General features: G+C 43.0%; 1 protein-coding gene across 1 annotated transcript in view; it reads left to right on the top strand.

Annotated features, from left to right (window-relative positions):
* The window catches only part of LOC128719096 (uncharacterized), a 39,105-nt gene that overhangs the window by 14,122 nt on the left and 9,316 nt on the right, over positions 1-15,667 (top strand). Inside the window, exons 2-3 of the mRNA XM_053812717.1 lie at positions 4,866-5,277; positions 14,787-14,984. Of these exons, the coding sequence (XP_053668692.1) occupies positions 4,866-5,277; positions 14,787-14,984 (610 nt within the window). The remainder of the gene's footprint in view (positions 1-4,865; positions 5,278-14,786; positions 14,985-15,667) is intronic.

The following is a 15,667-nucleotide window of genomic DNA, read 5'->3' as shown; positions in this document are numbered from 1 at the left end:
CCAGTTATACTCCAACAAAACTGGTGCTAATATAATCTTACCTGGAAGCTACGGCACCATCTGCGAAACACCAACACTGTGTCCTGATATTCATAAACACACGGGCCACCCCAAAAACCAGCCTCCAGCCAGTGAGGCAGGCGAGCCGGTAGAATGGTGTGGATGATCTCCTATTTGAGAATATGAGGAACGGAGCTGTACTTTCATCAACCAGGGAGCGATTTGATGCCGGTGTGTGCTATTTTAGGCCACCACAGCGGTCTTTTGCATAGCTCTTCCGCAGGTGAAAATGGATGTGACTTTTTGTCACCTTTACATGTGGTTTCAGGTGGTCGGAAGGAGTCGCAGAAGGGAAAGTAATGGGTCCTCCACACGAGAACTGCTATCGTATGTTTGTGGGCATGGTGTTGATAGGCGTGTTGGTTTCGTTTTTGTGCGATTCTTGGTACAAGCAAATGGAGTAGAATGATATTTTTGGTCGAAACACATTCAACAAAAATGATTGCGGTGACAAGGAAGATGTTAAGTATATATTTCAGTCAAAAGCGAAGCTAGTTCCGATGACTTTTTCTCGAGCTATTGAATAAGGCAAACCATGCAACAAGACGTTTTTTATCTGCAGTAGAAAGAATTGAATCATATATCAAAAACTGTTGATGTGTAAAAGCTTTATAGAAAATATTAAAAAAAAAATGTTCAGCCTTAGTTCATGACTGCTTTAAAAAGCTGCTGCGTTGGGGATAATGATAATGCTGGCGAAGAAAAGGTTACCACCGAGAGTAAACATCTGGAGCGGGTTAAAACGAGCGATGTTCCTTCACCGACATGTCACAACTTTGCGGGACAATGATTCATGCGCGCATTTTCAATATGGCAGCGGTAACCTTACGGTGTCGCGAAGTAGCACAGACTATTTACACAAGACCTGTGGTTTGATTTTGCACTGCAACATTGAAAGTCGACGCGACGGTACCATCCGAAGATGTTGGTGACCTTTTTCTACCGAGTTGACAACGGTTGACATGAATAAATTGTACGTGCACTGGGCGGCATAACCTTTGCACACATGGCTTGGCAAACGGTGCCGACACTGGTGCCGTGATGTTGTTGATGAAATTTTCGGTGCCTGCTGCTTTCTGACAAGCGGAAATGAAGTGAAATTTTAGAATGTTTGTCACTTCTTCCGTTTGCTTTTTATTTTTAGAGATATTTGTTTTGCTTTTGAAAGAACATCTGAGAATGTATTCAATTTTGTATGGAAGAAATGTAAAAATGACGATTAGTTTAAGGTGCCTTAATGATTTTTCAGGATGCCAAGAGTTTTCTCCACACAGTTTTCGTCCTTCTCATTATGTGATCGAAAAATGAAAAATTCGTTTATCTTTCAATTTTAAAAACTCCTTTTAGTCTTTGTGAACAAATTGCACCACCAGCAGGTTATGATTTTTATCCCATAACTGTGGTCACCGTTCGTGCCAAATACTATGCTGAAGAGCTTCGCCCGGATAGAGACCAAAATCTTTTAATCTTTGAATAATTTGATTATGTACATTGTTTGTGCTTGTTTCCGAAGGTCACGGAGCGAACTGTATTTGCAACGGTTAAAGCTCAGCTTAACAATTTGAATGGCCTGCCGAATGGAGCGGCTCATTTCCATAGCAAACACGAAGAGATTCCCGATGGTGGTTTTGTGGGTGTGTGTGTGTGCGTGGGCTGGAGTTTTAGAAACAGTGCACAATGGGAAGAAACATGGAAGGAAGAGGTCCATGACGGTAGCTTCGTTAAAATAAAGGCAAAGGTTCTTCTGGGAAAATGTCCTTTTTAGCAAGCCCTCGGTATGGTTGGAGGTCAGGCTTTGGAATTAGGTTGATTTGATAAACTTATTGCTGGGGAGTTTCTGTATTAACATTTCCAGGAAGGCAGCGTAAAACATTCATTTTCATGAAGTTTTAAAGAGCAAGCTGCTGTGAATGAAATTTGAATAACACGACACAACAACACAGAGATTCGTTGATCAAACGTCTTGTACAACATTGAATACGGACCTCTTGGTCTACTGATACCCACCGACGAAAGCTCAAGAATAAGTTGACTTGAAAAAAAAAAGCTCCATACACTCTACATTATAAACCCCCGTTCGTTTCTAGTGGATATCCTTTAAAATTTGACGTAATTAAGCAAAAAGTTATGACGCTTGAATCTTCATAGAAGTAGAATCGATTACGACTTTTCGCAAAGATGAAATTAATACATCTGCTCATAGAGCACAACTTCACGCACGCCTACAACCATCGTTTTCAGTGTAAGAGCAATTCTTTCGCATTAGTTGTTTTCCAGCGAATCGGATATTTTTGATTGGTAATAAAGGTGGTTCTTGTTATTTCCACTTATTCTTTGCCTGCTCCAAAAGTAGTTCTTTAACCACAACGAATGAGGACAACCTGTCATAGATGTGCTAACGGGCTATTGTTTCGATAGCAATGAATGAACGAACAAAGTGAAAACTGAAGAGATTTGCTAGATTTCGACTTCATTTTCGATTACGTTCTTGCAACTATTGGATCGTTTCGACAAGAGCTTGTCGTTCAATTATCCTCCAAACGAGAACTTCCCGCAGTACCAGCTTCCCCGGCACGATTTATGTCACCGTTCTTCAGGCTCTGATGGTATGGAGCTTTTTCATTCACCACACACAGGTTTCGTTGACTTAGTCTAGGTTGACTTTTCTCCCTTGCTACCTTTTTCTGTACGGTGGTATAAATAGTCCCATCACGGGGCAATGGCTATACCCTTCATCTTCTCGTGCCACTTCATATAGAGCTCTTTGGGTGGAAAAGAAAAGTTCAGCATCGTCTCGCCTGGAAAGGGGAAGGATGTCCTCTGAGGTTGAGCAATCACCTCCCAGAATTCCGCGCTATGATAGGCCGACAAACCTTCGTACCATATCAATGGCCAGGCATGAAACGAAAGGATCCTTACCACGATGGTTTACCCGTGGCTGCTTCAGACGAACCGCAAACACAACGGGTCGCACATAAATACATGTATGAGCATAATACGGCACATGCTATGACAGAATGGGAAGCTTCCAGAGGTCTCCACATCTTCACAGGAATAGACGTTTTTGGACGTGGAGCTTTCGGGAGGGAAAGCACTAAACCCCGTCCACTTCCACTCGGTGTAGGATAACAATAGCGTGCCGAAGTACTGCAGGGATAGACGCTGATGGTGGCCGAACGAGTTCACGTTAGTATAATGCTTGAGTTCGGAAAAGAGGCATTGTTGCTAAACGAGCGACGGAACTGTGCGGAATGCGGTGGGACGTAAATAGTGGTAAAGTATTTTCAGGGGCATCTTAGACACATTATCATTCTTGAGCAAGTTGACGGCCGGGAGATGGAAAAGTGTGACAAAGGATGTAAAATATCTTTCCCCTTAATGCACGATGGAGGGTTATGCGTGCAAAATCAACAGCTCAATGGTCGCCGGCCTGTGGATGGAGTCACCGGCTCGATTAGCCGCGGGGCCATTATGTTGGATGGTTTCAATATTTTCATGGGTTAAACATGCCTTTGGTAGGGGTTAGAAATGACTTTCTCCATTGGGGGGTTCAGCCCCGAACCGAGCCGGCATGTTGCTATTTAAAGGCTAAGAGAGCTAAGACCCCGCTCAGCTAATGTTGGTGGTTTATTATTGTCATTTTACCGTCAATGGAAGGGCAGTAACGAATTATTTTATATAGTGCGTGACGTTGGTACTGCTGTGAAAGATGAGGTTAGGATCATGTTTTATAAAGACAACAAGGTTGCTACCCATTAGGTCCTTAAAACAGAACTTGGGGTCACACCCAATCTCAGTTCAAATTCGTAGAAGGTGTGAATTTTTCTACAGCCTGCAATGATACACGGTAGAACAAGATCGTGAAAGATAGAAGATCCCGTATTAAAATGAAGATTTGTCGGATATTTCAAAATCTAGAATCATTCCAATATTTCAATCGAATAATTCTAAACTAATAGATCCTCTGCAATCAGAAAAGAAAACCTTCAGATTTTCGTTTTGCCGCCGTCGAAAATAGATGCAAAATCGTGTCTTCGCTGTATAGCCTTTTCTAACAGGAGTGCCAATGGCTTTCACATACCGTATGGTATTTGCTGATCCGTTTCGATTGCATCCGTCTGCGTGAATAGATGATATTTTATTCATCTGAATTGTAATGGAGAATCGCTCTCCACACAGTCCCGGTCCTGCCGTAGATATCGCTTTCTATTATTTACGTACGATAAAAAAGCGAATCTTCGTGAAGGTATGCGGAACTGAACGTCACCGCATTGCATGTTTGCTTAGCTTTCCGACATGAAAATCGCTACCTACCTGGGTGGAATTTTCAAATCGGCTGTGATTTATCGCATGACAAGTTGTAAGCTATTTATCGAAAGTCTTACGCTGCTTCCATAGAGGTATTTTGCTTGGGAGCGGCCCGTTCCGGACATTGATTCCCGGCACCCAACAAAAGACAAACGGGAGACAGTTAAAAAGGGAGCCAGATAGCGATTCAAAGAAGGCAACAATTCAATCTTCTGACCGAACAATTACACGGTTCGTCAGGCTACTAGTGCCGTCGATTGTTGCGTTTCACGCTCAAAGAAAAATTGACTGGCAGATGGAATGGACTATCCTTCCATGCTGCACCTTGATTGGAAATTGAACATCCACACGAATAAGTAATGTGTGATCGATTCCGCACAGAACAAGGGCTTGGAACAGTGTGTACGGTGAAAGACTTCTTTACTGAAAAATACATGCCCGTATACTCACACCATACTAACATCTGTCTTTGTTTGCTGCGTTGGTTTCTTCCACAGAGTCCGAAGTTTGCTCCGCCGATCGAGTTTGTCGACCAGGCCACGCTGAGCCCCCCGGAGGGCTACAAAGACGGCAGTGGACTGCTTGACAATGCACTCGGTGGAGCACTCGGTGGGCATGTCTTCGGTGCACAACATATTCAGCAGCTCCAGGTTATCCAGCGGCTACAGCAGCAACGGGCTGCCATGTTGGCAGCCAGAGCTGCTGCTGGCCAGCAGGGACAACAAACGGGCACCGCAGGCCAAGGCCAGGCTGGTTCCCAACCCGTCTCCACTAGTCAACAACAGCAGCAGCAACAGCAGCAGCAGCAGCAGCAGCAGCAGCAACAACAACAGCAAACGCAGCAAACCGCCGTATGCACAGAATGTGCCGAATGTGCGGAATGTGCTGCCAAACAAATGCATGACGAAGGTGAGTTCACTTGCTAAACGCTCGTAACAGGCAATCGCTAGATATCAAATGCTCGCCTGATGTGATTAATATTAAATTCCTTTAGTGTAAATGAGCTGATTGTTCGCAATACCTCAAGCTTAGTCTGAGGGTGAATATCTTCAAGGTAATGGTAAATCAACTCTAATTGTTTAATGAAAGAAGGTTTGAAAGCTGGATGGACAATTATTAAACCTTTAGCAAATGACGTACATCACGCGAGGTTCCTTTTTTGTACACTATGTAAGCAACGTTCTGTTTAACGTTTAACCTTCTTAAAATTTGCCATTTTCCTCGAAAGACGTAGGTCGGTTGATAGATATAAATCGATTTCTACTTCATTAAACGAAAGGTTTCTTTGACCTTTATCGGTCACGGTGTTTCTAATGCTGGAGCTCCCCGTTCGAAGGTGGGACCTATTTTCGTCAAACAGGATCCATTAACAGCTTCAGGAAATGGACAATATTGCGAGTGATTCTCTATCTTCCCTTGACAGCAACAATTTGACGACTCAATTTACTGCCCAGAAGGAGTCACCTTTCGATCGGTAGGAGATGGACAACTATTCTATTCTTGCAATTCCATCGTACAGTAGGTGCTTCCTCGAATGAATGAAACTCATTTGATTGTGCTAATTCTGACGGCCCTAATAATATCTCTTGGCTTAGACGGTTGGATCGAACATGAAGAACACGTTCTGCTGTGCAGTGCTGGAGATACTGATGCTTTCGCTATACGCGTTGACAAGAGAACTAATTTGTTCCATTATCTCTGACCCATAACAATCCATGGTTGGAACCGGACGGTCCGGAACTTATCACACAATGAATTTTACAGAACGGAAGGATGGTTTAGTTGGCGTGAATACCAATGACACGGTTGGTTTGACAAGTTGACCAACAACTCTAGCTTTCGTTGGTTATGATGAGGGTTTTTTTTTTTAAATACAAAACTACAGCTAGTGATGTTAGGATTGTAGAAGCTTTAACGTACAACGGTAGGATGTTGTCGCTATGGCCGGAAGTAAACAACCTGAGCAGCGCAACAAGTTCTTACACCCCCATTCCATCACGCTGCCTGTTCTGATTCATGCCAACGTAATGTTCATGCGGAAATTGGAGTTTCAATGCGTTACTTTCCGTTTCGCTTCCGGTAACGGAAGGGAAGTTCAAACTATCGTCGAATCGAAAAAGCGGAAAGGGATAGGGATGATCTTTCGTGAACCGTGACCTACGAGTTTCCCCCTGGCCCATTTCGAACCCTCCGTAGGAACCGTTCTGCGTCACGCGTGACTGTAGCTTTGCTAAGCTTGTGAGGGCACAGAAACGCGCACTGCGATATCGAGTTTCACCCATCCTAGCGACGGGGTAGGCAATATCTGGATCCTCCTGGTAGCAAAGTACCTGGTGGGTGTCTCTGGTAAATAGGCTCCGCATCATGTTTGCGCAGGCAGGCCGAGTGACATTTCCCCCCCTTTTTTCGGAAGTGCTGGTGGAAATATCGGGCACACCGCGTAGGCGGAAGCACGGTTCGATAGTTGCCGGCGAGCGTTTGACATTTATCGCACAACCGTAGCACACAACCTCCGGAACCAAATACTCGAACCAGCCCCGCTGCTCACCGCCAATTATTAAAGCGGGAAAGCTTTCGTCGATTCAGCGTTCGCTATCTAGAATGGGACGGAAAGGGAGCGTCAGCCACACCTTCCGGGGAACGGGTGGAAGTAAGATTGTGAGTCCTTTGTGTGGTTGTGACTTGTCTGGGCAAAATGTGTGTATCTAGCCCGAGTCGGCGGGCTTGGCAAGATGTTGCTGTCTTTAATGAGCTGCCCAATTGCTGTCCAACGGTGTTATTGATGTTTCCCGGTATGCGCCAGTGTAAATGGCAAACAGCGCCTAAGGGGTTTCGAAATTAGTAACGCATGAATTACAGCTTTCTCGTTTGTTGGTTGAAATTCTCCACTGATGATGATACCAATGTTTGCTCAATGGAATAGAGTTGCCAACCTGCACTAGGCTAGTCAACTAACGTTGAGATGACATTTGACGTCATGTGAGGCATCTTAACAACTACATTTTATAGTAGTCTGTATTATAGAGTCTTTGAATGCCATATATTTATATAAAATAGAGTGTGGAATTGCAATGCAGTTTAATACCGACCAAGGGTGCATGGCTCAATTTGAAAGAATACCTCTAAGTGTGCTCCGATTCCGGACTATCAGTTCCAAAGCACAGTTTCAATGCATTCTGAAACGGTGAAAATCCAGCAGTAAAAGTCCAGCTGTCATCTACAGTTCAGCAATAAGCCAAGCACTTTGGAATTGTTCCATAATTCATTGAACATTCCCGTTGAAGCTGTGAGCGTTTTTATATTATCAAAAGGTTGATTAGTTTACAGGCGAACTCCATTAAACTTATTGAATGTTTGCTCATGTGAGGTTGACTAATTGGAGGAGTTTCGTCTATGTTCTATTTGTTAAATTCATAATTTAAAAATAATCATGGCATGTACGAAACAAGATATGCTAAGTGATAGCATATTGAAGAAGGTTTAACCAAAGGTTGGTAGTATAGTATTACTTATATTACATGAAACAAGCATTCATCCAGTTACGCAAGCAACAGCAAGTCTCATGTTTCTAGTAAAGAAAATCAGGAAAAGCACTTTGTTGTTCAGAAAGATTTTCCAGACCAAAACAAACCAGTCATCGTTCAAAGTTTTGTAATTCGACCCTGTTCATTGTTGCCTAATCGAAGTCTGCCCATCATCTAAGGCTTCTCTGTAGTGAGAATTGTTGCCGCACCTTGTCGTACACACTGAAATTTACCTATATCTTTTAGTTAATGTAGCTAGTTTTGAACCCTACTTTGAGTGTAATAAACATTTTTTCGGACTCTTCTGTCCAGAGTAAGCTACTTTATTTGCAATATGCACCGTACAGATTGCATCGATAAAAAATTCCGGAAGTCGCTCTGTTGGATATGAATGAACCACTGTTGTGTTTTTTGCCTTGTTGCCAAGGGTCCGAGAGTCGTTCTGGTCATTGCATTTCTCCCGCATCAAAACCGTTGGCCGGTCGTTCGTGGGGAAACACACAAAGGAGTGGTTTATTTATGCTACACTGTGTTTAGATACTGCGGGGATACTGCGAGGGAAGCGCGTGTTCCACATATAAATATTATTTCTGTTTGTCTCATGTTATGCTTTGATTTCGTTTATGCTATGCTACGTACACCGGGCCCGGGCTATAGATGAGTGGGGATGGTGACGGTCGGATGACGGGCTCGACCGTGTCATGTGGTTTCGATAAATAGAAAGAAACTGGCCCCGGAGAGAAGGCACATCGCGGTGGTGGATCGTTGGTACGATCAGGCAGCCGTTAAATCGACGCTAGTAAGCGTTTTGTTTTTGTCTCGTGCTCGTTCTCGCGTTTCTTCCAAATTTCCCTGCCAGGAAAAAGGGAGAACCCTTATTATGCTCCGATTGTTAGCGAGAGTCCGTGTGTACGGTGCGTTCCATCACGGTCAGTGGCAAACCGGCAGCAGGCGTTTCAATTTATTCCGCAAAGTTAACCGATCGCGATTGGACGCAATCAATTTTGGGCTAGTGCTGGTGAAACAACGCTCTATCCGATCGAACTATCTAGTGAACGAGGCCGGTGGCGAATAACGAAGTTTGTTAGGAGTAGTGATTATTCCGAGCTACCGATAGCAGAGTTATGTGCACCACACCGGGACAAATCATTTTTAGCATACGTTTGAGGCGCGTAGCTCTGGTGTGCTTTCAGTGGAGATTGGAGATGCATCCGTAAATTCAGTGGGCGAAAAACCGATTTCCGGTTGTGCCGGAAGGTGATTCCTGCCTGTACGGTAGCACAAACAGCCAACGAAAGCGGGAACACTTTTGCTAAAATTATTTGTGAAATAATGATCAAGTGCCAACAGAGCAGGTGGATGGTCCGTGAAATGTGAAAACGAGAGGAAAATTGGTGACAAATTGGGGAATGAAATTAATTGGCGTCGCGTGTTGGTAGGATCGTGCGTTGATGTTTATAATATTTTTTGTGTGTGCTTGACTGTACCGTCCCTAATGAACTTTCTGCACAAAAAATGGGCGAATGAGCGGAGTGTTTGCCGTTTTTCACTCCCTGCAAGATATCACGCAATGTAAAGGCTCTCGTGTGTGTGTGTGGTTGGAAAGTCAATGATTTTTTTGTCCACCACGGTTGAAATAAAAATAAACTTACGCCCTGAGCGTAGCGATTCCCATCGGACAGACTCACAGTAAGGGCGATAAGGGCGGTGGTGGTACTGATTTGTTGAGCTTTAGCACTTATCGTGCCACGCGCCCCCGGTTACGATGTGTTTATGGTTCGAGGACTAAAAGATGGTGCGACGGTTTACGGGTTTTTGTTTTGCGACCAAACCCAGATTGTTCATTAATTCTGCGAGCAGCGTACCGGTAACGGAGTGTGCGAGTTGTAATCAGTGAGTGGCCCTAAAGAGCACCGGCAGCAGCAAAGAAACCACACGTTCAAATAATGATTCGGATATCCCAAAGGGTTAATTTGGGTGCTTTTCTATGTTTGCTCGGTGACGCTGGATACTTTTGGGACATGGCTGTATGTGACGCGAAATAAGTTAGACAACCAAGACGAGCTTGTTAACCGTACTGAATGATGTTTCGCGTGGTGAAGAAAGATTAATGACAAATAATACATATAGTGGTATCTGATAAGACAAATAGTTCATATAAACTAAGAGAGAACAGAAAAAAATCAAAGCTGTCAAAATGAACTTGCTACGGTTACACACGTGTCCCTCCATACTATCGTTTGGATCGCGAAGTTTAAAGGAGTCGTTCAGCACTTCAATCAATGAAGGTAAAATTTCGTTAAAAGTTTCCACTAATGAATTTTCCATAGTATAAGGCTAGCTATAATTGTACAAGAGTTCGCGACTTTGCAATTACAACCAACAAATCTGGCACACGATTTACTAGCGTGCCCTTAAATGTGCCACAGAAAATATGGCACACTCTCCCGTATTCGTATTGCACCATCAAATGTAATTACGCCATTCTGCCTAATGTCCTTTGCTTCTGCCGGTGCCATTTTGTTGCGCGGAAGCTACCGATTGGCATGGATTCGAGACATTCCTACACAACTGATTCTCCCTCTGGTTGGGTTTCGCTGGGAATGGGACTTGTGTTAACGGGAGTCCTGGTGCCACTCAAAAAGCTTCACAAAGCACATACACACAAAAGAAGGGTTTCTTAAGTATGAGTAATACGGATTAACGCTAAGTAAAAGGTATGAAACTGGAAAATATTTTACCTCTTATCGTTGAGTGTAAATTATGACGGCACGACGGGGAAATTTCAATAAACAGAGTTTTATGCTAATTGGGGCAGTTTTATCGGCTATTTAATAGGCTTTCGGAACGTTTCGCTTTCGCCAGTGCCAGCTGTTGATCGGTTGATTTGGGCTTTTGAAGTGTACCGTGACAGCTGACGCTACATTGATTTGTGATTGAGAGTGATGATTAAAACAGTGATTGATAACAGCGCGGACGTAATGATCGTTTCTCGTAGAATGAATTCAACAAGGCTTTAAAACCTTTACCTCATTTCACACTCAAATCTGAGGAGCTGCTGCGTGACATAGACAAGAAATAGGCAAACGATAATGGCGCTATAAATTGTTTGCGATAGTTGCTAAAACCCTGAAAGCTATGCTCCTGTGTTTCGGGAACTTCGGTCGAAGAATGTTCGGTATCGATACGACGCTTCACACGTACCTAATAGTCATCCAATTACGTAAAGAACTGGTGGTGGTATCTTCCTGCATCGTTTACCACCACAAACCAACATCGGTGAAATTGTCAATTGACCGGCATTCGAGACGGCTGTTCGTAGTAAAAGCGGTAGTTAATCGCTTGTTTTGGGCTTGTAATAGAATGTTTTGGGTGTGGTAAAAGCGATGCTCGAGTAATCGATTCGAGTAACGTATGCCGTTCGGTTCGTTTCGTATTGTGATAATGTTTGTATATATATTCGCGACCCCGCTCAGTATGTTGATCCCGATTGGTTTTGTACGATTCGTAGTCCTCCGGACGTGTTTCGTGTTTTCGAGTGTCTGTTCGAGTGTGTTTCTGAGAACGGGGAATAAATGCTTATGCACATGGGTAATGGGATTTCAATCCAGACAAGTGCTGCCATTTTTGCAATTGAAGTTTACATCCATTCAACATTTGTGTGCTCACGTTAATGTTCTTGATCGGATTGTGTAGGTTTCGTGGTTTTTGGTATTGCGTATTACATTACATTCTTAGTAAGCTTAGTCGATTTAGCTACGCTTGAAACTGTGAACTACGAAGTTTTTATTTATTCGTTAGGATTAAGGTGATTTTACTGACAAATTCAGAGAATTTACGGAACGGTTTAGCGTTATGAAGCATGCGAACATTGAATTGATTCGCTGAAATGGCACTGAATGTCTAAATGAGAAGTAGAATTTCATTGCTCCAGAGTTGGGTTTAAGGTGGATAATAAACGGGTTCTTAACCAAACAGCAAGCCATATTTACTTTTTTTATGCACTCAGGTTTAGCCATGTGGAGTGGAAATAAAACACCATGCTTCCTGCAAACAGAAAGAATCCGTCCGAAAAGGTCATACAGCAAACAGTGGTCTTAGTTTTTCTCTCGCCATCAGTGATGGATGAGCCGAGTTTTGCCAGCATTCTATTAATCTTAATCATGGGAACCTTCATTCCACGACAATGGGCACTGAGGTTCAATTCTCACTTGGAAGGTTTGATGAACTAAAAACTTGACCGTGTGTGCCTGGTGCAGAGGTGCGGATCAGGGCTCGGTGATCGTGTAGCTACGGAGAACCTTTGCGCCGTAAGCCCGACATTTCTGGAAGGTATCCAGGTGCAAAGGACAATGCCAACAACGGGGCAAATTTGTTCTGCACTAAGCCGGGCAGACGATTCATTGAATTTATGATGGCAGGTAACGGTTGGTGGGAGTCGTTTGTTGATAATTGTGGAAAATGTTGAGGGCTCCGACCTATAAGAACCGCTGAGGTGGTAATGAAATGTGAGTTCAACCACCGGAACGTTCCTATGCTGTCTTCATCATCAGCGATGGATGCTTGTGGACGAAAGGTTTAAGTGCATTGAGGGACGGATTGTAAAAACTTACCGGTTGAGTAAGTTTTCCCATGCGCTAGAGCGAATTTATCGCACTGAACCCAGTGTCGTAGGTGTAGTTGTTCTAAATGTTCTGAAATATTTTCTTAGAACTGGTTGACATATTCAATAGCGAAACATTACAGGTAGGGCAGCTGTCCGAAACTGTAGTTTAAGCTTACGTTTGAGTGCGTTACTGGCATTGGAATAAAAGTTTAATTCTATTTAACCTTTTATCTATCTTTTTATGTCTAAATTCTGAACACATGTTTGCAATTAATTTGCACATTCCAAGTACTTTATTACATGCGATACCACGAATGACGTTCTGGGAACACATTACAATGTACGCAATCATGTACGTAACGACAATGACAGGGATGCGTACCAAAATGTTCGCTTCCCGATGCGCAAATTCAATTTATCGAACAAAATGCAGAACAATTGTAGAGTTCGAAACAATGAGACCACACACCCGAATGGAGCGGGAAGCCGGGTTTGAACATGCGGAGAGATTAATGAGTTATTCAATTGCGATATATTTGCATTTCAGTAGCACCACATCGACTCCTCCGGTTCAACATGTTCGTGGAAATGCATCCAATTGTGCTAGTACTCTAGTATTGGACTTACTTTTATGACGTTCTGTAACATTCAGGATACTGAACGCGCTTTCCACTCAACTGGAAATTTCTTTCCGTACGAAAGTACGGCGAAAGTGGATGCTGCCCTGAATTGCATATCAGTTGCAAATGGTGCAGTAAAGTTTCTGGTAAATGTATGTTTTGATTTTATTCCCCTTTTACTCTGGATGCTGCTCAGCGCTATTCTTTGGAGAAACTTGGCCAAGAAGTGGTACTTTTTTACCGTTTGTTGAAACATATTTTCTTGATTGTGAATTCATTTTGCAATTGCAAAACTACGTTGTGAATTGGTTAAAAGAGGCACTTCGTTATATTACGTAGAATGTTTATGACGTTACTTTGGGGTGTTATGCCATTTTCTTCACCATCCGCTGCAGGTTTGTGGAATTGGTTGCTGTTAAGGGTTTCTGAGAGCGGAAAGGAATGATTAAGTATTCTGCTCATTGCGCTAGTTGCGAGTGGCTTTTGCGTGGATTTATTGGTCCGTTGGGTAATTTGGCCGATCTTCGGAAGTACCAAGTGTTGGCCACTGTATCGAAAATAAAGCATGGCCGGAATGATAGCCTTTGGTCACTATGGAAATCGGTACCTGCTGTTAATGTATTATTGGTCCATTTCTTTGAGCACAGCATTAGAATCGCATGTTTAGCGTGCTCGGTTCGTAAAAATGATTTCTCACCGTCTTGACCACGAAGACAACAACATCGCACATCCCAATACCGTCGGTGCTGGCGACATCGACAAGCAACATTATCATCCCAAATGGGTATCGCTTCTTCGTTGGTGTCTTTTGGAAGCTCGCGTTTGTGGCACGGTGGTAAGCCTCAATTCCTGAATCGTGACAAGAATTGGGTCGTGCTGACCATACGGAGAAGCCAACCGAAGCAACAGCGCGCAACCACATCAACTTGCGTTGGGCCGGCAAAGTTACCGTCCCCGACGTCGATGACTGGAATAATCATTCACCGGGTTTACGAGGCACCCGTACCGCGCACCGACACATTGTAAGCCGTCCTTGCCTGCGTGAATCGCATAAATGCACAAGTCACGGCAGAGGCGTAGGAACGCGCGTGTTTGGAATGTTATTTGTCACGGCGCGGTTTTTGGGGTGGCATTTTTTTGTCGTTGTTGTGAGTTTCCAATTCACGTGTTACACGCAGAACCGTAAGAATTGGTTCGTTAGTTGTTTGGGTTTATTGTTTTGCTGAGAACATTTTTCACACGCATTTATTTATATCAGATTTATTATATCAGATGCCAATATGTGGTAGGCTTAGCGCTGGTATAATAATTTAGCTTTGTCAAATTTGGGGGAATTTACCCACAGTAGAGTTTTCCGAAATTTCCATCGCGTATGGTAAATACAATGTTTGACTCATATTTGACGTTGTACGCATTGTACTTAATTTCCTGGAAATAATAAGAACGAGAAATTTGAATTCGGAATAATTTTTTTTTTAAATTGTCATTCAATGCCTTATCATTTGAAGTTCAATTTGAGCATACACATTCCAAGTAAATAACCTATTACCGGAGTACATGAAGTAGAAATATATTTTTAAAATTCCATGAAAGCATCACCGAATCTGATGCAATAAAAGTAAGTTTTAATGTTTCAATTTTAACGTGTAATTTGCTCTCATCTTCTAGAATGTGACTCCCAATGTTCGGACGACATTTCACCGATGCTGGAGGCACCCCTACCACCCCATGCCACCCTTCCAATCGCGCTGGTACCCCTGACCAAGTCATCGCCAGAGCGACGCGTTACGCAAAAGGAGATTATAGCCGGGGAGGAAAGGCCCAAGTTCCTTACCATCAAACAGGTGCAGGATCCGGGTTCGCAAGGTAGGACGCGGAAGATGATTATTGCCGTTTGCCCGTTTGAATTTTTCCGTTTCGTTCCGTTTGCGTAGTATATGATTTCAATTTGCGGGAATGTGCGCTGAAAAAAAATAATCATGGCATCAGCAAACGACATTAGAATGTGTTTGAATGCTATGTTGCTGCCTGCAATATTTTACATAATGTTAATGGTAAAGATGTTTGATCATTCTTTTGTAAATTATAAAAATTATTTTATAAATTTTATTCAAACATGTGACAGCCTCGGTTTCATGTAATGTTTCATTTGATTATTTCCCCAAAAATAATGTTTCCTAACGTAATTCCAATTTTTATCAGTTTTAGTTTAAAGTTTTTTTAAGTACATTTTGATATAAAAAAGTAAATTCGCACACTCACATTTTCACTAAAACACATCACGTTCGTTGTTGGTGCAACGCTGCAAATGCAATAAAATTTTCATTAAGAACACACATACACACACTCACACATACACACCCTCACGCTCTCGAAAGGAAATCGCATTGAACCGTTCGTCCACCTCCACCCGTTTGCCAGTGTACCGTTTCACCAACATTCACCATCCTCACCTGGCGGTAAAATATTGGAAATGTGCGAGGCACAACCAACAGCAAAAAGAAAACAAATTCAATCTAATTCCATTTCAATCCTGGCACGTCACCAAA

This window comes from Anopheles marshallii, chromosome 2, assembly GCF_943734725.1.
Source record: "Anopheles marshallii chromosome 2, idAnoMarsDA_429_01, whole genome shotgun sequence".
Lineage (NCBI taxonomy): Eukaryota > Metazoa > Arthropoda > Insecta > Diptera > Culicidae > Anopheles > Anopheles marshallii.
Note: the sequence above shows the minus strand (reverse complement) of the source record. Positions and strands in the feature narration are given on the sequence as shown.